Source organism: Micropterus salmoides, unplaced genomic scaffold, assembly GCF_014851395.1.
Source record: "Micropterus salmoides isolate LMB-PRFRI ecotype aquatic unplaced genomic scaffold, ASM1485139v1 Ms_hic_scaffold_4, whole genome shotgun sequence".
Classification (NCBI taxonomy): domain Eukaryota; kingdom Metazoa; phylum Chordata; class Actinopteri; order Centrarchiformes; family Centrarchidae; genus Micropterus; species Micropterus salmoides.
The window spans coordinates 23,077,790-23,102,196 of NW_024043372.1; the positions used below are offsets into that span (position 1 = coordinate 23,077,790).

The following is a 24,407-nucleotide window of genomic DNA, read 5'->3' on the forward strand; positions in this document are numbered from 1 at the left end:
CACTCTCGCTCCATTCATTGCTGCCTGAGCTGCTGCAGGGAGTCCTCACCACGCTGGGAAGAGGCTTTAAACCCGGACCATGCGGGGCTCCTGCTGCCCAAGAAGCACGCGGGACAGTGCAGGTAGGGTGCAAACTGCAGCTTCTAACTTCTCACTTTTTTTCCCTTATATATATAGATATTTTTTGACACTATTTGTGAGTCGACATTTGTGTGCAGTGGGCGCTACAGAGCAGCTGGGCTAGCAAGCGGATGAAGTAAACAAGTCTGTGTCACGTAGGCATGCTTCAGAGCTGACAAGGTTTCCTGCCGAGGGGAAGCGGGACAGGCTGCGGCACACAGCCCTGAAAAGTGGGACAGACTTCAGGTTTCATGTGGCAAAGAAATAGTTTGTTACTTTGAAAACGCCAATGATGCGGTGGTGGTAGCACCTTGTTATCTGCTGCTAAGCCGGGCTACAGCTGCTGTTAGCTAGCCAGTAAGTTAGCTAGCTGGTGGGCTGACAGTTATGAGAGTGACAACCAGAGGATGTAAACACAGACTTTCTGTTTCAAAAAGGTCTGCAAACATCATGCCAGTTACGTGCAGTGCTCCTACTGTGCGAAGCTAATGGTTAGGAAATAGTGTCTGACCACTCTGTTTGGCAGCAAGAGGGAGGAACACTTATGATCAGATGGTCGTCTTTGCGTACACTAACCTCCACGCTCATTTTACTTAACTGTTTTCAAGGGAACACAGGGTTCTCCCTGCAGGTCTTCCAACATGATCACACATTTAGGAGCTCACACACTGGTCATTACAGTTTTGTTTTCAAAGGAAACTGTAGGCTTGCTTTATAATGTCTTTTGTAATCTGGGCTTTTATTAGTTGATCAAGTGATTTTTTTATTTTTTTTTATTTTATTCTTGCACAAAACGTGCGTATCACGAAGATTAGTTTTGATAAATTTTTGCTGCAAACACCTGCTGTAAAGCGTCATTATTTCACAGCATGTATGGCAGTGGATGGCATCAGTTGGAGTTTGGGTCCAGACCCCTGTTCTAACAGGTGCTTCATGGTGTCAAAAAGGTACATGAATGTTGCTCTAAACATTTAAGTCTGAACTTCTGTGTGTGTGTGTGTGTGTTTTATTTTGCACGCTGTCACACCCACCCGACTATATTTGTCCTGTTGTTGAGGTTCCTCGTTGAATACTTCACATACTACAAAAGATTATGTGCACATGAATGGCATCTGAACAAATGCTAACACTATGACCTATATAATCAGATGACTCAGTTATTGTAAAAAGAGACTATTACATAATTCTGTCGGTCCTGTGGCCTGGTGGGCCTGTTTGACATTGGGCTGTCGTGTTGACAAACGTCATGCAGAGAGGACAAACTGCTCGCTATTCCTTGTATCAGTGTGGTCACAGTGGTTTAAATGTCTGCAGCCCAAGCTGTTGGGGGCAGATGTAAAGGGGATGAACAGAGCTCAGGCTGTTCTGGTGAGTAGCTGTCTGTCTGCCAACACACAGAGAGGTGGGGCTAAGCAGAAAAACAGGAAAGACAATCTTGAAAGAGACATGCCTGTCTGTTTTGTGGGGTCCATTTATTTCAAGACAGGAACAAACAGCTACTTTCTGTATAGCCATTTGGTGTAGCGACGTTCGGTTGACATACATATTAAGCCACCCCTACTGTTAACAGTGATGTAAATATAGTTGTGAAAGCATCATGTTAGCTTCCTCTTGAGAGTACCCACAGAGACTGTATGTGTTATAACTGCAGACGGAGAGAAATATGCTTCAGTGGGCGCAGCAGCCCCTACACAGATTATATCTCTGCATGCAATATACCCACAGGATATTTATCAGATGCTGCCAGCTGCTGTAAATCTGCCTTCTCTCACCCTCTTTTTCTACCTTTCAATTATACTAATTATCCTATTTAAATTTGTCTCTGTCAGATCAGATCCCTACTCTGAATAATCAGAAAAAATCACTTCCTCTTTGTTCATTGCTCTCTGCAGCTCCCATCCATGTGAATACTTTACATACTACAAGGGACTGTGTGCATATGAAATGACATCTGAACCAACAATAATATGGTCTACATAATTCAGTGACTCTGTTATTATAAAAAGAGGCTATTATGTAATTCTGTTGGTCTCCCTCTCATGCTTGTTCTCTAACTCTCTCTCTGCAGCTTACTCCCTGTGTCTGTTCTCTATCTGGGGGAAAGTTCACCCGCTCAGAGAGTCTCATTATAGGGCAGAGCTGTAGCCTGTGTGTGTGTGTGTGTGTGTGTGTGAGATAATGCCTATGCAGTAGTCGTATGTGAAGTGCACTGATCTAGTTGAGGTTTTGCATCTGGGAGCATTGACTGACTCGCTCTGTCGCTCACCCTCTGCAGCTCCCTCCCTCCCTGTGTCTGCTCTCTATCTAGGGGAAAGTTCACCGGCTCACTCAGAATCTCATTATGGGCTTCAGGCTGAGCTGTAGCCTACGTACGTGTGTGTGTGTGTGTGTGTGTGTGTGTGTGTGTGTGTGTGTGTGTGTAAGTGGAAACGGCAACAGGATCGATAATGAAAATAATCATTAGTTGTAAATCTATTACAAACAAGGGTTTTAGGGCTGCATTATGTGTAAAACCAAATATTATATAATATTTATGATTCACGATTAGTTGGAATGATTTTTTTTATTACAATTTTAATTTTCACAGAAAATTGTTAGGAAAAGTGTTGGGAGCAGGTCAACTCTTACTTTCAGAATATCTGAGGAAACCTCAGGATGTCTTACAGAGCATTGTTTATTCTTCAATAAACAATGCTCTGTAAGACATCCTGAGGGAGATCGTCAGCATGCAGAGTGAGAACACAGTGTAGTACCAAACCAAATCTGAAGGATACTTCCTGTCTGTAGATATTTATCCTTCCCAGACCTAAAGACCACCAAGTGTCCAAATAAGGTTATTGTTCACCTCTCTGTATGTCTATGAAGATTCTAATGGAAATTGGTTCAAAACAAGACACTGATTACTAGAGCTGCAATGATTAATTGATTTGTTGTCAGCTATTAAATTATTAATTATTTTGATAATAAATTCATCGTTCATCAAATTCATCAAAAAGGTCAAAGGTCTTTGATTCTAGCTTCTTAAATGTGAATATTTTCTAATTTCTTTGCTCCTCTATGACAGCAAACTGAATATATTTGGGTTGTGGACATAACTAGACATTTGAGGACGTTAGCTTTTCTGTGTTAGTCACTAGACCCAGCCGGCAGAAAGGAGAGACGGAGTCTGACCTGTTTTGGAGAGTCGCAGGCCGTCACCTTTGGCTTATTTTAGCTCAGCTATTGACCCTATGATGCAGTGACACCTGTATAGTACCCCTGAAATTCCTTCACAAGCAATGTGTCATTTGTTGGGTCTGTACAAAACAAACATATTTTCTTACATCCAGAGAGCAAGATCTGTAGGCCAGAACACCTCTGCAGCGCTACAGTACTTCATTATAATGTTGTCATATTTTACCTTTATCAAAAAATTGCAGCTTCTGTGATTTGGATATTGTACTTGGGTATATTTTGATTTCAATAATGTTTGGATTTATTGTACAGCCCTAAGCTGGACCCCTTAGTTCTAAGTGACATTTTAGCGGTTCAGCATTCAGTGATATTTTGGACAATGTGCTTCCATCTTTGTGTACAGGTGCACTGTCTTCTTTAAAAAGGGTGAGGAGGTCGATAAGCAGCCCGGCGAGGAAAAGTGGGAATAGGAACAGGTACATTATTAGTATTGTGGAATAGACAAACAAAATTATTACTATTTTAGATAATTTATTAAAGCAGGTCAAGTTTAGAGACATTATTAATGATCACTTCTAGATCTTGTGTAATTATTGCGTATTTACATTTGTTGTTTAGTTTTTCAAAACTGCAGTACATGTCTGCTGCCGCATCAGTTTGGCTGTTACAGTCTCTAACTGCCAAACATCATTTAAATAGGTGGTTGAAAAATCACCTACTCAAAGGCCTGTGCTGTACTCAAGTGTGCTTTGAATGTGAAAGTTAGGAAAACGTTGTAGTGAACCTACACATTGTTAATGAAATTATTAATAACAACATTTGGAAATATTATAAGCACTCCTTCAGGGGGCACCACCTGAATCACTGTCTGCCCAAGGCTTTCAGTACTCCTTGGGTATGGCTAAATAATTACACAATTATCACTAGTGATCAGTTAGTCATTAATTGTTCAATTATTTTAAATCACTTAGTTTAATCAATTAATCTGTCTCAAATCTGAGGGTGAATTCTCCATACAGTGACCTGGATCGCTAAACAGTACACACGCACACAAGTTCCTGTGATTAAAGTGAAGATGTATTAAAAACTAGATGGAACACATGTAAGGTTAAATATAGGGATATCAACGAAATAAACAACAATAAAGAAAAACAACCAGAATGCAATCAATGGGATAAAGAACGTAGGTAGTTCTAATTGGTTCAATGTGAATTCAGTTAGCTATTTTTGGAAGGAATATGATTTCTAAAGGAATAAGGGAACGAATGGACGCAAGTTTTATGATGATAATTAAGTTAAATTGAGACTATTGGTTTCATAACTAAAAGAATAAAGGGACATCAACTCGACCACAGAATGTAGAGTTTGTTTTACCTTACTGCTTGGTGTTTTCTCCACCGTCCGGTATCCAAGGGCCCATGATCAGCTGCTCAGTTCATTGTGTTCACGGCCTTTCGGTGGGTTTGGTGTGTCGGGTCTTTTGCCAACGGGTCTGCCCCGGGGTCCCTCGCCTGGTTGGTGGGAAACTCTTGCAGTGTTGGGGCCATTGGCCATGGCTTGGTTCATTGGTTGATGTCCTCTGTGTTACTGGTGGCGTAACCGACTCACGTGGCTGACCTCCGAACTTCATTTGTCGTTGGGAGTAGTGAAAGTTAATTTGAAGCAAAATAATGGCTTTTAGAAGAAACTTGATCATTTTCTGAATTAAAAGTTGCATGAATTAAACAACCTATAACTTTAACAAACAAAACAAAGGATAGATTTACTGAAGGTTCACGAAACCTAGTGAATATAGGCTAATTAAGTTGCTGTGAGACAAAGGAGGGCCGCAGCTTCTGGGAGCAGTTGCAAAGAGAAAAGCTGGAGAGAAGGGCGGAATAGCAAGAAAAAGTGATCTCACGGCTCTCTGTGTTTTTGATTGTCACTCTCCTGGGCATGTTCCCCGGTAGGAGGGCTTTGTTCCTCCTAGTTTCTGTGTTTTAAACTTTAACTTTAAGGGTAATGTCTTAAAGTCATATCTGATCATAGCAGATGAACAGAACAACTTAACTAATAAGGAGGTAGGCTATTTGAAACATGGCATCAGTTACAACAATAAACGCAGACGGAAATGGATAGAATGAGTACAAGGAGATGAGTAAAAGAACAATGACATGTTATACCTATTTTGTCCTTTTGAGGGCATTGGTTTCATGAAGAGACCTCGAAAATAACTGATTCCTTAACTTTATAGTTAATTCAATCCTTGGCCCAGGAGCCAGGAAAATGAATTATGTAACACAGGATACTATTTCTGTTACATGTTCTTAATAAGAAAATATATAAGAAAGTGTTTGAAATGTGGCATCCGTTAAACACTAAACACAGACAGTAGTAGACACCGGAGCTCAAGGAGTAAAAAGTAAAAGCACTTCAAATTAACTTTCCTTATGATTCTTTAGCTTTCAACATAGTTCCTAAACAATAAGGACGTGGTAATAAAACTACTCGATTGAAGAGGTGAGGACCATTAACTAACTTAACAAAGATTATTCAACTAAACAGAGTAACAATCCAAGTTTATAAGGAGAAAACATTCTTTGTTCACACGGGTTTGGATTGGGCAGTGTCCTTTTTTCCCAGCCAGGCAATTTAGGTTCCGGTTGATCTTATCTGTTCGCACATCGGTGTGAATAAGGGAGTGGCTGTCTTTGTTGTGCGTGTGTATGATGTGTGTGTCAGTCTTTAATTTATGGCCTCTGTCCATTTAAGCTAGTTCACGCTACATGATTTTTAGCCCGATTTGCCGGTCGGTGAGCTCGGTGACCGTCAGTCTGTGATCAGAGGTAAATCAGCGATTGTTCGGCGGCCGCAAGTCGCTATGTGTGAACTACTTAACAACGCATGAAAACGGCTCCCCGACACATTTGTGACACATCGCCGACACCAGCCAGATATCTAGCATGCCAAATATCTGGAGGAGTCGACTGACTCCACATCCATATCCAGCCATTGAGAGCATGCAGCTGGCAGAGCTGGCAGCTACTTTTTCACTGCACAACACCTTTTACTCACTTCCAGCTCTCTCTGTAGCTCAGACGATCCCTCCTACCTGCGTGTGCTAATCCATTCTTTCACCCATATTTTTTGTCTTTATAATAAGCAACAGCTGTTTTTATAGTAGGTACGCGTCATTTCCAGTTTCACATTTTATGTGTTTTCTTGACAAAACGTGGTTTGGAGACCAGCGTGGGGTGACAGAGTCATTCGCAGCTCCTGTAGTGTGTGTGACCAGTCACATAGTGTGAACGCCACAACAACTTCAAGACTCCCGTCACAAGACGGCAAGTTGCGTAGTGTGAACGGCATGGTCATCGGCCAACGCTGAAAGTCTGCAGGAGCCCAGCACTCAGAGTGGAAATAAGGTAACTAGGGATGGGTATCGCTACTCGATACCTTTTATGGTATTGCCCGAAACAGCCCAGTATCAAAACGTCTCCAGTCAAACCAGTACTTCAATTGATACTTTTTGTACCCAGATCGCTGAGTTGTGTTGCTTGCAGCCAAACACGCAAGCAACACACCTAAAGAAAGAGAAGAGCACACTCTTATGTGCCTGCACCATAGCCTGATTTTAAGAAAAGGCCTGCACGTGCCGAGTCCATGGGTGATTTTAACAGCTGCTCACCTTAGCTGCGGTCTCAGGCATGTTCGTCACTGTTGTAAGTTTATCACCACAAACTTGGCTTTCCATTGGTTTCATCTTCTGGTATCATTTAACACTTCTCTGTACATTTTTATTTGTTATTCACATCACCTGTCACTGATCGATCGCTGCGTTCCATCACATTAATTAAACGCTTTTGTGGCGCAGCAGTGATCAGCTGATTTTCCTCACGGAGCCTCCGGCTACTTCAGATGTAGTTGGTTTGATCGGCGGGATGTGCAGCCTCTCTTTTCCTCTGTTTATGAGTCTTTAGTGTAGTCAAAGGAATGTTCAAACAGAATCCTTTCTCGTTTTATACTTGTGACTGTCGTTTTTGGAGGAGGTTTGCGACTCACCAATAAAGTTAAAAGCACTCAGATCTTTCAATTCAGTTTTGAAAGTTAACAAAATAATTTTCCCTTGTTTACTTTCAACATACCTGTCAAAAATTACCTTACATTCATTTCTTCCTCCTCCCATTCAAATCTAAAAAATTATCAATTATTTATTTAATAAATATTATTTTCCTACTTTTACCTACTTTTATGTATCAGTTATTTGAAACAAGGATAAAAATTAAATAAATAACCTTGCTTATCCATGACAACAATAAAAATAATAGGCTACCAATCAACTACTATGGCTTTAACAGGTGGCATTTTATGCAAGGTATCAAATGAAGTACTCAATTGGTATTGGTATCAATTTAAGGGTACTGGTTTTGGTACTGGTATTGTAAAATTTTAAACGATACCCATCCCTAGTGATAACTCAACCCCCCTTCACAAGGAGAAACGAGGAGAGATGGCTGTGTTATTCCTTTTGGCATGAAATAATATGGGAGCACTGGTTGTCCACTACAGTGCATGTGTTCGTGCGTGTACAGGATTATTGCTAGACGCTCTGAAGTGTTGATGGGATTAGTCCTGCTGACTGTGCCCTCTGACCTCTGCATGTGTTTGCTGTCGCAGTAGATGCTGAACTGATGATAACACAGATAAGTGGTGGACAGCAACTAAGTATATTTACTCTAATTCTGTACGCATTCTTGGTACTTTTGCTTAACTTGAGTATTTCCATTTAATCAATGTTGTACTACTCCACATCTCAGAGGCAACTATTGTACTACCCCATAACATTTGTCTGATACAGAGAAGTTTCAGTTACTTGTTGGTTTTCAGATTACAATTTTTCATACCACTCCTCTACAGTGAAAACCCTGTATCTCAATATATTTTGAATGTGAGTTATTCTGATAAATTGAAGGATGAAGTGTTCTTTTAATAGTAGAGAAATATCTCCTCCTCCTCCTTAAGCTAAATATACACTTTAAACTACCCTGGGATCAGCTGGAAAATGCATCGTCACAAAGCTGAAAACCAGCTGTTTCTCTGAGCTCATTACAAGTTAACTTGTTAAAGACATGTGGTTCTCACAGGACAGCAACGTTTCAAACATGATAATTTTATAGATTATGATGCATCGCTGTAGATGAAACTACCAAACAGCATTGCCGTAGCACCAGTAATATTCATCCAAAAACATCACAATATACATGTATTTGTATGTATTGTAGCAGACCTAAATTTTAGTCATGCAATTTAATAAATTTATGAGAATTGATACCCAATTATGAATTAATATTCATAAAATCTATATTTTTTTTTCCTCGTTTCAGGGCACCACCGGAGTTGTTATAATCCTAGAGTCTCCGGACCTCTAGGTAGTTTTAATAATTATACAATTATTACTAGTGATCAGTTAGTTAATAATGGCTCAATTATCTTAAATCAGTCAGTCAGTCTCATATCTAAAGGGTCAATTCTCTTGGCAGGAACTATAAATAGGCAACACACACAGCTCTTGATTATATTACAGTGAATTTATTCTCTAACTAAGGTGATAAAAAGATGGTTGGATACAGGGAACATAAACATTTGCTGAGCAATGAGCCTGGAGGTTCGATTATGGGAAGCATTTGACTCATACGGCATAGAAGAGCTAATGAAAGTAAACTAATGCTATAATTTAGGAGTTAAAATGGACATCTGATCACAGAACGTGTGTTAAGTCTTACTGCTTGTCGACAGCCTGCTTTTGGCCTGTTGCACGGGTCCCACGCTAGCTGCCCGATCCTGGCTTTTTGCTAGGGATTCTCCGGGGTTTTCCGTGTCTGAATGAAAACGCCTCCTCCGTATGGCAATTTGGCTGTTTTCAGGTTTCCTTCGTTGTAGCTGGCGAGACCACGTGGCTTGGTCTGACCTCGTTAAGTTGGCTCGACGAAAAAGGCTTAAAATGGAACTTGGTCGTTCCTGAATTAGTCCAGTGTAACTTAACGGACTCATAACTTTAACAAACAAAAGAAATAAAGAAAATAAAACAAACTGAAGGGCAGATCGATGTCGCAGCACTTCAGGTGTGTAGCTTCAGGCGAACAAAAGGCCTGTTTCGCTGGCCGAGTCTGGGCGTTGCCTGGCGCGGCACGCCACGCGCGTGCCGGAGCGTCCAGAGGGCCGAGCAGAGTAGAAGAGAGCCAACAGAAAAGGGAAGAGCGAAGCGAGGTCGCGTGTCGCTCTTTTGTTGCCTGGGGCGTGGTTCCCCAGGGGGCGTCTCAGGTTTCCCAAGGGACTGCCTTTCTAAACTTAATGTTTAAAAAGAAATCTATTTGCACGTATTATAATCAAATATTTTCCACAATCGAACCTCAATGGTCGAACGGTTGTACTGTTCTAAGCATTTGGTAACAGGAAACAATTGTCACATTATTGGTCAGGATATTTATACATTTAACGGCATTTCCGATGAGGGCATGTAATACTTATTTCGTCCACTTGGGGGAGCTCAGGTTACATGAGGAAAGCTTGGATTAAATCAAAGATCATCTCTCCTTAGGAACTGGGAATATTGTTGATTCATCCTTAAATTCAAGCTGGCGATTAAGAGTATAGTAAAACATTCCTTTGTCATCATTTCTAAAGGAATTTTTGTAGGAAAGTATTATGAACAAGCATTGATTACATTAGATGAAGGAGTGTCTTGCTAAAAATAAAAACACTGCACAAGTAACTTCTTTTCAGCACTAATATCAACAACGGATAGCAACAGCAGTTAACATAACTACTCAAATAGAGGCAAACGTAATCAGGTAACTAAAGATTTGATTAAACTTAATCAAATGCTTTGAGTCTTTGGAGACTGCAGTCCTTAGCCATTCAAAGTTCGGTGTCTGGACCATGTCACACTTGGGTGAGACAGGGGTTTTCCTTTTTGATGTGGTAATAAAACAAAGAAGAAGGTCAGTTGCCACGGAAACGTGTGTGGGGGGGCCACTTTTGATAGGCTGTTCAGGGAAATGCCAATGGCTGGTTCGTGTCTCTTTGTCAGTTTAACAGTCAGGCCCCACGTTATCGGCTTCGGAATCAAAAAGGTGCCAGTTTTATGGTCAGAGAAAGCAACTTTGACCCCTCCCCTTCTTCTCTGGGGAGGAGAAAGGAATTTAGAATAGCTCCGATTTTATTCAATATAAAATGCACAAATCCACACCGTTGTTCACTACAGTATATGTCATATAATTAGAATATCATCAAAAAGTTGATTTATTTCAGTAATTCCATTCAAAAAGTGAAACATGGATATTATATTCATTCATTACACACAGAGTCCTTTTTATTTCATTTCATTGTGATGATTAAAACTGACAACCAATGAAAATCCCAAATATTAATATATAATAAGAATATTACTTAAGACCAATAATAAAAAAAAAAGGATTTTTATAAATGTTGGCCAACTGAAAAGTATGAACATGAAAAGTATGAGCATGTACAGCACTCAATACTTAGTTGGGGCTCCTTTTGCCTGAATTACTGCAGCAATGCGGTGTGGCATGGAGTCGATCAGTCTGTGGCACTGCTCAGAGGTGTTCTGAGAGCCCAGGTTGCTCTGATAGTGGCCTTCAGCTCTTCTGCATTGTTTGGTCTGGCGTATCTATAGGGTTAAGGTCAGGCCAGTTTGCTGGCCAATTAAGAACAGGGATACCATGGTCCTTAAACCAGGTACTGGTAGCTTTGGCACTGTGTGCAGGTGCCAAGTCCTGTTGGAAAATGAAATCTGCATCTCCATAAAGTTGGTCAGCAGCAGCAAGCATGAAGTGCTCTAAAACTTCCTGGTAGACGGCTGCGTTGACCTTGGACCTCAGAAAACACAGTGGACCCACACCAGCAGATGACATGGCACCCCAAACCATCACTGTCTGTGGAAACTTTACACTGGACTTCAAGCAACGTGGATTCTGTGCCTCTCCTCTCTTCCTCCTGACTCCTTGATTTCCAAAGGAAATGCAAAATTTACTTTCATCAGAGAACATAACTTTGGACAACTCAGCAGCAGTCCAGTCCTTTTTGTCTTTAGCCCATGCGAGACGCTTCTGACGCTGAAACCCATGTCTTGCATACTTCTGTGTGTGGTGGTTCTTGAAGCACTGATTCCAGCTGCAGTCCACTCTTTGTGAATCTCCCCCACATTTTTGAATGGGTTTTGTTTCACAATCCTCTCCAGGGTGCAGTTATCCCTATTGCTTGTACACTTTTTTTCTACCACATCTTTTCCTTCCCATCACCTCTCTATTAATGTGCTTGGACAGCTGTCAAGTCAGCAGTCTTCCCCATGATTGTGTAGCCTACAGAACTAGACTGAGAGACCATTTAAAGGCCTTTGCAGGTGTTTTGAGTTCATTAGCTGATTAGAGTGTGGCACCTGGTGTCTTCAATATTGAACCTTTTCACAATATTCTAATTTTCTGAGATACTGATTTTGGGGTTTTCATTAGTTGTCAGTTATAATCATCAAAATTAAAAGGTATGAACACTTGAAATATATCAGTCTGTGTGGAATGAATGTGTATATTATACATGTTTCACTTTTTGAATGGAATTACTGAAATAAATCAACTTTTTGATGATATTCTAATTATATGACCAGCACCTGTATATAATAGCAAAACAGTGACGGGGACCATTTTTCTGCATGTGTACTTTTGATACTTTAAGTAAATTTAGATGATAATACTTACATACTTTTTTACTTGATTAAGGTTTTGAATGCATCACTTGTAGTGGAGTAATTTCAGTGCGGTATTAGTGCTTTTACTTAAGTAAAGGATCTGAATACTTCTGTTTTTGTCATCGTCTAGTGCACTTCGGAAGAGTTTGTGGCAGAAAGGCTTGTGACCTTTTTAAAGTGAGTACACAGTGCCACCTGGTGTTACAACTTTTTTTGATTAAGTAAGAATATAAGAAATGGACAATAAGGGAAAAAGTAATAAGATAAAATTATGTAAGAAAACAGCCATGCAGGAATCAAATTAGATTATTATAATTATTTATAATTCAAAATGTGAAGAATATGGCCCTTTAAAATGAAAATTAACTCAGACCTATGAATAAGAAATGCAAAGATGGTTTTGAAAAATAGAAATTATTCAGAATTCTCCACGCATTCACTTTCTCCACCACCAAATGGTGGGACTCACTCTATTGAATCAGTCAGTTCCTGTTGGTAGTTGCATATACTGGTCCATAGATGATTTAATTGCTGTAGCAATCATAGATCTAGCACAAGGAATCACACAACATGTCAGGAGGAGGAAAGCTCCCATAATAATAAACAGTGGTGTCAACAATTTTAGATGATAATACTTACATTTACTTTAGTAAGGTTTTGAATGCATCACTTGTAGTGGAGTATTTTCAGTGCAGTATTAGTACTTACTTAAGAAAAGGATGTCAATAATTCTGTCTTTGTCATTGTACATACTGCATGTGGGAGAAATTTGCCTTATGAGTTTGTGGCAGAAAGGCTTTGTCTGCCTCACTGGATTTCAAGCTTGTGACCTTTTTAAAGTGTGTACACAGCGCCACCTGGTGTTACAACTTTGACACCACAGTCTCATCAGGGACAAAAACAGGCTCAATACAAGTCGGTCATTACTGAAACTTGAACCAGCTGTCTATCGATAGTTGCTGATGAGTGTTTTCACATTTCAACTCCTTTTTGCTTGTCTCCTGCAGGACTTTGCCGAAGTCAGCATTTCCTCAAAAGTCTCCCATCTAGTGTTTTGGTTGTACAAATGTAATTTGCAGATATTCTATAAAAAGACAAAAATGTTTTTAAACTAAGGCAGTTTTGCTGTACCTGAATGGAAGAGGACACAGGTTCAGATAGATTGTTTAAGTCATTTATCAAGCAAAAATACCCAACATTTGCTGATTCAAGCCTCTCCTTGTGATGATCTGCTGCTTTTCTGTGTTCTTTTATATAAACAAACTGAATATCTTTGGGGTGTTGGTCAGACAAAACAAGCAATTTAAAGATGTAATTTTTATATCAGCATTATGTATCAGCCATTGGCTGCCCTGCTCTCTAAATATCGGCACCAGCCATTGAAAAATCCATACCAGTCGACCACTAAAACACAGCCCATGGTAATTTCTCAGAAATCAAGGTGACATCTTGAAATTGCTTGTTTTGTCCAACAAACAGTCCAGCTCCCAAAGATATTCAATGTACAATAATATTAGAGAAAAGCAGAAACCAGCATGTATCTTCTTTTTAAATCAATTAATGTCGATTAATTTTCTGTTGATTGGTTAGTTATCTAATCTTTCCAGCTCAAAACATTTTCTTCACTGTAAAGACCAACCAATTAATCAATAATCAGAAAAATGATACACAGATTAATTGATGATGAAAATAATCTTTAGTTGCATATTGTAATTTAACTGTTTTCTTGTATGGCTGACATTTATTTTTTTCCCAAGTGTAACAGCTGATTGACATCCTTCCATGACAATATACATTGCCATATACAGGATATCCTGCTGTGTGTGTGTGTGTGTGTGTGTGTGTGTGTGTGGTGCCACTAGAACACCGTGTGATCTGATCTGGGCTTAGTGGGGCCCGTGACTGGGTCGTGTAATTCATGAGGCTACAATATTTTTCGTGATGTTTTTCTGCACTCCCAGCAGTCAGCACGCCTTCCTTATCCCCGGGCAGCCCTCTCCTATTGGCTGCTGATCCTCTCGTCTGTTTTCTGATTGGTTCACTTCTCAGCTGCATTCACTGCCCATGTGTGCTGCATGTGAACAGCTGAACACTTGTTTTTCTTCCTACATTTGCTCACTCGCCCCATTTCTTCTTCCGCACTCTATATGTCCTTACGGTAACTTTTAAAAAGGTGTTTTCCTAGAAAGGAGAGTTTGGGTTTCTGCTTATAAAAACTTTGCGAAAGGGATTCAAGGAATTGTTTTTCTGCTGCATTTACACCAGACTGTTCAGTAAAATGTAAAGCATGTGCACTAAGAAGAGAACAACAGCAAAACGTTTGTTTCTGTGAATAATAGTAGACCGCATTTGTTTATATAATGCTGTCAGAAGAAAGGTATCCGCTATTTTTCTACTTAATGAATTATGTGTTTCTGTTTTGATTTTACAGATTAAAGTTGCTCTGAGGTGTTGAGGTGAAATCGGAAACATGTTATAATTCTGGGATAACATTGTAACTTGGATTATTAAGTCATTTAAAATACTAATCGAGTCAACTGACTGAGGTGAAATAAACACGGCTGAAATGCTGGTTGCGTAAAGTTACATCCTGTACCTGGCTCCTTGTTTTGCTCATCTCTGTTGCGCTCAGTCTCCAGTCGTTACGGTAATGAGAGAGCGCTGTTTCTCGGCTGATGCGTGACATGCACCCCCTCCTGCAGCCTGCTGAACCAGACTGCCAGAGCTAGAGCCCACCGCCTCAGTGTTTCACTAGGAAGGAAACGTCAATGATCCAGCACCCAGGATGTTGGACAACGAAGAGTTCATGTTGGAGACCTCCCCGCGGGAGCTCACCCAGAACCCGCTCAGGAAGATATGGATGCCGTGCAGAAACGGGCACATAGCTCAGAGACGGGGTAAGATGCAGCCGGCCGGCAAGTGCCGCAAAGGATGTGACTTGGAGGTGATGAGGGGGCATCTGCTAATAGCCTTTGTTTTGGGTGTTTATTCCATCATATTTGATCTCAGGCGTGTTTCCTTCAGCCCAATCTAGCGCATTAAGCGCGGTTGTTTTCGATGTTGCGCACTAATAAAGCTAATAATGCTGAATATTTTTGCCCTTTCGTGCTTTCCAGTGTTGCATCATCCTCAGCTTATGTGGCTCATTTCCCCCTAAATGTCCCATGCATGGAGGTACATCTGAAACACGCTTAGAGGAGTAATTGTATGCTTGCCTAAATTGATTTGGCCGTGTGACACACGCATGACTCAAATGCATCAATTTACCGTGGACCGCCACTAAAAGCCAATATGTCTGATGGTGTTAGCCCTTCAGTCTGGATGTGAGAGTGAGCAGCTGTGTTTTCATGCTCTCAGTCTGGCTTGCTGTCTCTGCAGGTCAGCTTGTTTTTGCTGAGTCAAACCATAGACCTTTTTTTTTGTCTTTTAAAACAGGATGCAGCCAGTCCAGTACTGCATCTAGCAAAACACTTAACCACACTTCAACTTTATCTCTAATCATTTAGTGCCTACTTTACTATTCTCACTATGAGTCTCTTAGACATCAACCCAAAACCCCTTGTGTTGTCTGTAATATGAAGGAGCATCTCCAGTAAACATTAAGAGTGTACAGGCTGGAGTTTGGTACTTTGAACTAATATTTTTTTCAACTAGAGTATTCTTGAATGATGATCTTGAAGAATGTGGCTTGTTTGTGAAGTCAGTTCACTATTTCAGTTGTAATATTTCCTCTCTCTGGCGCTTTCTGTAGTAATGGGAGTCATTGTCACACAGAGTGAGTTGAAATCTTTCCAGTAATTGTTCTCACTGCTTAGTGTAATTACGAGTAACCTTCAAGACCAGTTAAAGCTGGGGTAGGAATGAAAATGTGTTTTGGGGGAGTGGCTTTGGAGGGAGGTCTGATGGGAGGGATTGTTTTTTCGGTTGGATACTTTCAACTTTACCTACCCTAGATTCAAACTCTTGCTGAATGGAACAATACTGACAAGCCATGTTCAGCAAATGAAATGTGAGTTCAATCCATTAAAAGTATGCGTTTCTTTTTTCTCTCTCACAGTATGTATGACAAACTGCCCGACCCTTATTGTGACTGTAGGACTTCCAGCCCGAGGGAAGACTTACATTTCAAAGAAGCTTACGCGCTACTTAAACTGGATAGGTGTGCCAACCAAAGGTAGCAGCTACTGTACACCCGTAACACATACACACATATATTAACATAGTAATATTTTACATTAGAAACCAGCTATACTCCCATCTTTTTTATCTGTAACAGAGTTCAATGTTGGCCAGTACCGGAGAGAGTGTCTGAAGATCTACAAGTCCTTTGAGTTCTTCCGTCCAGACAATGAAGAGGGCTTAAAAATCAGACGGTAGGTGTTCACTGACTTTACTACCTGTCAGCCTATATCATGCAGGGCCAGCCAACCACGATTCCACCCAAAGACTCCGACTACCAGGCGCAGAGCTGAAGGCCAATTGCAGAGGCAACGAGGAGGACCTCTAGTGGCCTTTTTTTTTTTGAAGAGGAGTAGATATGAAGTTAAACAGACTGACCGGTAACTCGTTGACAGTTTGGCGATAATCAGTCTTCATCATCAGGACCCACGTGGGTAAATCAAACTCTTGTGACTTTGACAGTCATGCAGCACTTTAAAGCCTCTGATGTGTATATTTATCATCTTTGGTGTCACAAAGAGCTCATGAAGAAATGACATTATTAACGCATGTTATGAATAATGATGTATAGATAGAACGAAGAGGAGGTGTCTTGTACAGCAATGATTCAGGGCTTATTACTGTGGGATTGCCTTTGAAAATGCACACACACTGACATGCATATGTGGTTAACATATTATTTGCATAAATATATACATGACAGATCAATTATAAGAGCGCTTCCTGAACAGATTTCACAATCAGCAGATGGATTTATTAATACTTTAGCTTTTGAAATAATGCTAAAATCACATATCTGCTAATCCTGTGGTTGGTTCGTTTGCATTCACATCACAAGTGAAATGCAGTAGAGTCTTATTAATAGCTTTCAGCCCAAACGAAACACATGAACTTGGAAATCACACCGGGGTTTGTATTAACTGAACTGAACAGTTGAGATGTGAAGGCAAAACTTAGAGTGGCAGGGGACCTATACGGGGGTACTAAAGCGGTGGAATAAACAACAACACAAATAGGCCACGCTGTCCACGCTGGCGCTGTTTGCTGCATGAGTCGAGAACCTCTTGGCAGTGGTGAGGCCTTGTCTCAGCAGACATAGACACGGTCTGAGTCTGTCTTTTTTGCTGCAGTTAAGACACACTAACAAACTTTATTCAACTAAACAACAAAAATGCATGTTCAGTCAGGCAGATTGGGTCCAAGGTGGGCCCCTTTTGTAACTGGAGAGAACGGTGGCCTCGGGGCAGCCACACCCCATGGCCTCCCCCCCTCCCCCTACAGCTAACCACTGATAACAACTCCTTCAAGTAGAAAGGAGGAGCTTGTGTGTGAAATCAGCTACTGAGGTGATCCGTTGGAGTAAAAACCTGCAGACTTTTGGCTCATGATTGATCACCTTGACTTGTATCGGTACTGTATCCTATACTATAGTATAAATGGTGTGTTAATACTTCTACAATACTGCATCTGTTCTTTTATATTCCTTTGTGCTGTTATGTCGACTGAAATTTCCCCTACGGTGGATTAATAAAGTTTTATCTATAGTCTTGGTGCTACATGATAATAAATTCACTGGAGCATAAGCTGAATGAAATGTGTGTGAGGCTGTGCTATTGCAGCAGGAGGTTCATCTTTAGATCGGGTGACAACAGATTAAGAACAATTATGTTTTTAGGACTGAAAGAAAAGGCACCTTTGTTTATCTTTGGTTCTGCTCTTGGAATGTGCAGACAAGGCCTTCACAGGGGGCTGCAGAGACATCATGTTCAGTGAAACCAGATGCTCTTTAGTTTAGGTGACGTCAGCGCATGTTCAGATCAAGTTCCGATCATGCTACACACTTGGTTTTCCATGATAAGATGAGAGTTATCTTTTGGCGGATGACCAGTCAGAATGTCGTTTGTTGTCTTGAATGCTGTAAGAGTTAAGTTGTAAGTTTGAGTAAGTAAGATATCCTGAAAGTTTTTTTTAAATGTGTCTGCCATAAGAAAAATTCAGCAGTCGTTGGTGAACAAATGCTGCGTGACAACTCTTTGCGGTACACTGAATCTATGTCCAACGTCTTTCCACAGTCAGTGTGCGATGGCAGCACTTAATGATGTTCGGCAGTACCTGAGTGTCGAAGGAGGACAGGTTGCGGTGAGTCCTCGATGCTGTCCCTAAGTTCTGGCAAATGATCGTATCAATACATATATACCGGAGCTGCATTCAGAGTGTTTTTCCTGCTGTTTCAGGTCTTTGATGCCACAAACACAACAAGAGAAAGAAGAGGGACCATTGTGAAGTTCGCCGAGCAGAATGGGTTCAGGGTATGTAGTCCTTCCATTCCAATCAGTCACCTTGACTTCATGACCTCCGAGTTTACTGTGTTGTCTTATCAATCCAGGTATTCTTTGTGGAGTCTGTGTGTGAGGACCCTGATGTCATTGCACAAAATATTGTGGTAAGCTTTGCCTATTGTCATTTTGTCCAATAGGAATAATTACAATATAAAATGTACTGTCTTATTTTGAAAAATGGTTGTCATAATGGTCCTTGAAAAAATATGACATTCATTCTTCCTGACATGATTCCAAAAATGTGAGCATGTGACATTATAGACTAAATCCAAGAACAGATGACCTTAAAATTTGGTGCCAAGAAGGCTCTGTCAGAATCAAGATGTAGACCAAGAAGACTTTGGACTCCGGTTCAGATTTAAACAAACAAACTCAGTGTGAGAAAGGCCCAAAGCAGCATCAGATAGCTAACTTCCTCTCTCCTCTGCTCACATCCTCTGCTCACATCCTCTCTGTTTCCTCTCTCTGCAGCAAGTTAAGTTGGACAGCCCAGACTACATTCACTGCAACACAGAGGAGGCCATTGAGGACTTCATGGAGAGGATAAAGTGTTACGAGTCCTCCTACCAGCCTCTGGACGAGGTACTGGACAGGTGAGGATACACAAAAATTTGGATCAGAATAAACTACCACCTCATTATATCGCAGATGGTTGACTTGACTCTCTTGCTCCAGGGATCTGTCCTACATAAAGATCATGGACGTGGGCCGTCGTTACATGGTGAACCGCGTCCTCGACCACATCCAAAGCCGAATCGTCTACTACTTGATGAACATCCACATAACACCACGCTCCATCTACCTGTGTCGCCATGGCGAGAGCGACCTCAACATCAAGGGGAGGATCGGAGGAGACTCTGGCTTGTCTGCCAGAGGAAAAGAGGTGTGTGTGTGTGTGTGTGTGTATCACGTGTATGTTAAAGATGTGCCAGTATGGTTTTTGAAGAGAAATCACTGGATGGAGTATCTTTTTAAAAACATTTTTTTTTACAATGGTGTCTTACCTTCTAGTTTGCCAAAAGTCTGAGGAAATTCATCCAGGGCCAGAACATCAAAGACCTCAAAGTGTGGACCAGCCAGATGAAGAGAACGATCCAGACAGCGGAGTGCCTGGGAGTGCCATACGAACAGTGGAAGTCTCTCAACGAAATAGATGCTGTATGTCGACTCTTGTATTCATCAAAATTAATACAACAGCCTTTAAAGCATCTTCTGTATACTCAAGCTAAACACACCTTCTACCCTTTACAAAGGGTGTGTGTGAGGAGATGATGTATGAGGAGATCCAGGAGCATTACCCTCAGGAGTTTGCACTGAGAGACCAAGACAAGTACCGCTACCGCTACCCTAAAGGAGAGGTGACTCTTCCAAATGTCTCATTATTATTACTTTTTAGAGGTGAACAGATTTTTGTGTCCCAACAAGTGCGTGTTTTTGACGGGTCTGTGATTCTCCGTCAGTCCTATGAAGACCTGGTGCAGCGGCTGGAGCCTGTGATGATGGAGCTGGAGAGACAGGAGAATGTTCTGGTCGTTTGTCACCAGGCCGTCATGCGTTGTCTTCTTGCATATTTCCTGGACAAGACTGCAGGTATGAAGGACTTACAGGAGGCATTATGGACTAAAAAAGCATTGCTGATATGATATACATCAGACTAATTTTTTTATTTCTTTTCTTTGGCTAAATTGCAACATATTAAAGTATTGTACTTCATTTGCAACCATGAATGAAAATATGCTGTGCGTCTTTGACCCTAAAACTCATAACATGTTTTATAACTTTCCATCTCTGCCTCCACAGATGAGCTGCCTTATCTTAAGTGCCCTTTACACGCTGTGTTGAAGTTGACCCCCATGGCTTATGGTGAGTTCTGTCATTTTCTTGGCTTATAATGACCATATAATATTGACTAGTATTATTCTTTCACATTAAGCTACTCAAGAAAGCATCCATGCCCTTTTGTATTATTTAGTCTGAAACATAAAAAGATAACTTGTGTTTTGTTTTAAAATAGCATACAGATATTATGACTGAAGATAACTTGGCAAGTTCTCTCCACTTGTTAACTTGTTATAAATGATCCCTGTTTTGTTTGCTCTGTGCTCAGGATGTAAAGTGGAGTCTGTCCCATTAGGCGTGGATTCTGTGAACACACATAGAGACAGACCAGAGGTAGGTATCCCAAGCAGCACACAGAAATGTCTCTCAGCAGGCGACGTAGACAACTTGAATCCACTGTGAGGGTGATTCACCTCACTGCGTACTCCATCCAACTCACCTGTGACCAGGGTCTCAATCGGGAGGATGTCTCTCAGTAAACACTGTAAAATCTGTGTGGGACTTTCTTTTGATTGTCTCTGGAGAGGTACATTGTATGTCTTCCATGGTAATTAGTCTGCATCTCCCTACTGAAGCAGGCCTCACAGTCAGTACTGAGCAGCCCCTCTCTTCTTTTACACATGGCAGAGGAAGCTGTGTTCAGTGTCCGTCCGCCGGCGATCCCTGACGGCAACCAAGACGACTGTGACATCACTTAGAATTGACACTCCTACCTCCATCCTATTAGCAATCAATTCAAATTTTTTACTTATCATGCTGGGTCTTTTCTTTTTCTCTCAGGTCTTCTCCTATGTCGGCCCTGAGAGCACTGCAACTTAAAACACAGGCAACTGGCGAAAACATCCATTTGACAACACATTTAGATTTTTTTTTTTAATAAAGCTGTGAAGTGAGGAAACGTGCTGCAAATACAGAAAACAACCAAATTCAGAAACACTGAACACAACAGAAAACAGTTTAGTTTATTTCTATTAAGCAAATTAATGTACATTGCATTTGTTTTTGGGGTAGCGATGACACAGTGGATAAAACACATGGTGTGAGAGACCTGGATTAAATTCCCACTACGACACATCTACCAATGTGTCCCTGAGCCAGACACTTTAACCCTAGTTGCTCCAGGAGGCGTGCTGATATCACTTTGTCATATCACTTTGGATAAAAGCGTCAGTTAAATGAGTAAATGGAATGTTTAAACATTCAGATTGCATCATTAAAAATTTTATTGGTAGGCTAGTAAGGAGCAAAAGGTTAACGTAGGTCAACAGCAAATATTTGAAATAATATCTGAATCATGCAATCAGAACGTTTGAAGGAAAGGAAAAAATGCATGGTATAAACTTCATTTAATTTATTGAGCCAAAAACTACGTCACCTGGAAACTTCTGTTTTTGATTGCGTCACTTTGCAGCATTGTTTTAAATTTTTTGTAAATGTTGCACATGTTGTCATATGTAAAAATGTTTTCTCCATTTGCTTGTTTTTTTTAATGCATGTTTAGTTAAGTTACAGCATGATGAGCTTTTAGGGCCATGGTATTTTTCTCTCTTCTTTTAACATCTTCATAAGTACATAACTGGAATCAAGTTTCAAGACAAAGCACTTAGCTGTGTGTGTCTATATTTGTGAGGAACAATTTGATTTTTAGACCTTGGGAGCAGAGGCGGGCAATTTTTGTGGGATTCCTGCTGGATGGGAGTCAATTTCATTATTCATCACAGGACTGGGACGGGACAGGACAAGTCAACGGGAGCAGGCGGGACGGGAATCATAGCTCAGTTTTGTTATATAAAAATGCAGTTCTAATATGAATAAAATCTATTTTTGTTCGATTATTATATTTTAATTGGGAATGGCATGGGTTGGAGTGAAAATAATGGACCTTCAAAGGGCTGTTTGAGGGTTCAGACTACATTTCAGAGTTATGGTTAGAATTAGGTTTAAATTCAGTTTAGGGAAACAGACTAGGAAATGCACTGTCAATAAGGTTCCTCACAAGTATAGAAGTACAAACGTGAGTGTGTGTTGTGGAATAAATACAAAAAACAGTGAATGAATGAAATTACATTAATATTGTTTTTAAATCTGTCTTTAAATATCATGTAATATAACATTGGGCATTTTTTAACTAATGAATGTTAAACCTGATTATGGTTTGTATTAACATGAAGCCATTTACAAGTTATATAAGCTAGCTGTTTTTTTTTTTTTCATACTTCTATGTATACCAGTTCATGTAGCCTTTTTGTTGCATATGAATTGACGAAAAATATACGTTTCATCCCAGTAATATCTTTGTTTTAAAATAAACTTTGTCTCTGTCATCACTTGTTTACTGTTTAAATGTAAAGGGTTAATCTGCAATGCCCACCAAAATGTCAGTAAAAATCAGTAGACCTCTCCACTCCAATCAAGATGTGCACCATTTACTATAAAATCATCTCTAATAGTTTTAACCTGGGTAATTGATATCACACATGCTTGAATTGTTTTATCAAATGTGACATTTGTTTGTGTTTGCCAAGGTTTATTGTAAATATAAAAATCTAAGTTGAAAAGAAACCTCACTCTTTCTCCTGTTACTTTTTTTTGGGTGAAAATATCAGTGATCAGCTATTTGATTAGGACATTGAATGATTTGCCTTAGGAAAGCAGTAAGTAATGTATGAATCTTTATCTTAAGTAAAATGCTTACGTCTATTATCACTGAAAACGTATTTTAAACGTACGGCACCCACAAGCATATATATATATATATGAAAGCATGAATTCTGCTCTGACTAAAATGTATCAGTCATTTTACTGTCAATCATGATACCATAATCAAGCGGTTATTAAATGAACAATGAACAGTCGATTTGTAAACGTCAGATATGTAATGTAGGATTATAACTCATTCCTTTCCTCTCATTACGGTTTCAGAATGTGAATGTGCGGCGCACCACAGACGACGCCCTACAAACAGTCCCAGCTCACTTCTGATCTGCTGCACTTCCTGTTCCAACTGAGACCTCGTCCGACTTTCTGTTGGGACCTCTGAACAGCATTATGGGAACGGTGCTGGTCATCTGCCTACAATGGCAGCTTCTTCACTGATACGGAGAAATGAGTACTTTCCCAGACTCCAACTGTAAAGCACTTTCACTAAATGTAATCCATTTTTATGTCTGTTCTGTTGTGAACTATACTGTACTGTTACTGTAACCTGACTCCCAATGAGGAAAATGCCAATATTTTTGATATGTGAAATTACTGTTACTGTTTCAACAAACATATTCCTCTATCAGCATCTATTTCAATGACTATATTTAATATCATCTGTATATTACAGTATGTATTGTGTATACTGCCATTATGATTCCAGTGTTTCTGAAGATGTTTTTATTGTATTGCATCGTGAACCCCACAAATGTGAGGAGACTAACTATTTCAGTGAAGTTGCTGATTGAAACCTTTCAAAACACTTTTTTTTTTTTAAACAGGCTTTCTTTACTAGTTGCTGGATCATATTTAAAAAGGTAGCCACTGCTCTGTGTATCTGAGTAAACAAAGATTAAAATAAATCTTTTCTGAGCTGATAATCAAATCCTTACTCTCTTTGGACACTTTTTATCTGAGAAGTTCTGTAATCCAAAATCTTGAGATGAGGCCCTTCCTCTGTAAGCAATATAGTAGAACCAAAAAGAGATATGACGAAATGCTCTGACAAATCTTAAGTTGTGTGTCACTTAGAAAGGCACCGTTTGATTGATGGAAATTATTTTATTGGTCAAATGAGAGTGTTAAGGTTCTGTGCAAACTGTACACATGTTTGTCTGATGTAAGTTTTGTGTGTAAATCAACATGTCCGATATGGTATGTCAATTTCTGGAAAACTACAATTTCTGTAATATTAAACATTTGATATGGTATATAACTGTACTGAAAATATAATACCAAATGCCTTGTTTGTCTCCAGCTGTCAAAATCTCAATAAACCCTCAGTGTTTGGGGTAAAGCTGCTGCTTTAT

The 24,407-nt window shown here is 40.1% G+C and overlaps 1 protein-coding gene across 3 annotated transcripts; it reads left to right on the forward strand.

Annotated features, from left to right (window-relative positions):
• pfkfb4b (6-phosphofructo-2-kinase/fructose-2,6-biphosphatase 4b) lies at window positions 1-24,394 on the forward strand. Of its 3 annotated transcripts, none has more exons than XM_038695989.1 (14): window positions 1-122; window positions 16,098-16,214; window positions 16,317-16,413; window positions 18,292-18,358; window positions 18,454-18,528; window positions 18,606-18,662; window positions 19,030-19,151; window positions 19,234-19,441; window positions 19,570-19,716; window positions 19,812-19,916; window positions 20,019-20,148; window positions 20,359-20,421; window positions 20,666-20,730; window positions 21,025-22,721. In XM_038695989.1, exons 1-14 carry the CDS (start codon window positions 80-82, stop codon window positions 21,214-21,216), a joined length of 1,488 nt encoding a protein of 495 aa, XP_038551917.1. In that variant the 5' UTR covers window positions 1-79; the 3' UTR covers window positions 21,217-22,721. The 3 variants fall into 3 exon arrangements, with proteins under 3 accessions (XP_038551917.1, XP_038551915.1, XP_038551918.1); XM_038695987.1 differs by lacking the exon at window positions 1-122 and adding an exon at window positions 14,586-14,937; XM_038695990.1 differs by lacking the exons at window positions 1-122; window positions 21,025-22,721 and adding exons at window positions 14,651-14,937; window positions 23,320-24,394.
• The last annotated feature ends 13 nt before the right edge of the window (window positions 24,395-24,407 follow it).

Coding starts and splice junctions, on each gene's coding strand:
- pfkfb4b (XM_038695987.1), top strand. CDS start 14,826: ATGTTGGACAACGAAGAGTTCATGTTGGAGACCTCCCCGCGGGAGCTC. Junction 18,359..18,453: donor TCGAAGGAGGACAGGTTGCG/GTGAGTCCTCGA, acceptor CTGCTGTTTCAG/GTCTTTGATGCCACAAACAC. Junction 19,917..20,018: donor ACCGCTACCCTAAAGGAGAG/GTGACTCTTCCA, acceptor ATTCTCCGTCAG/TCCTATGAAGACCTGGTGCA.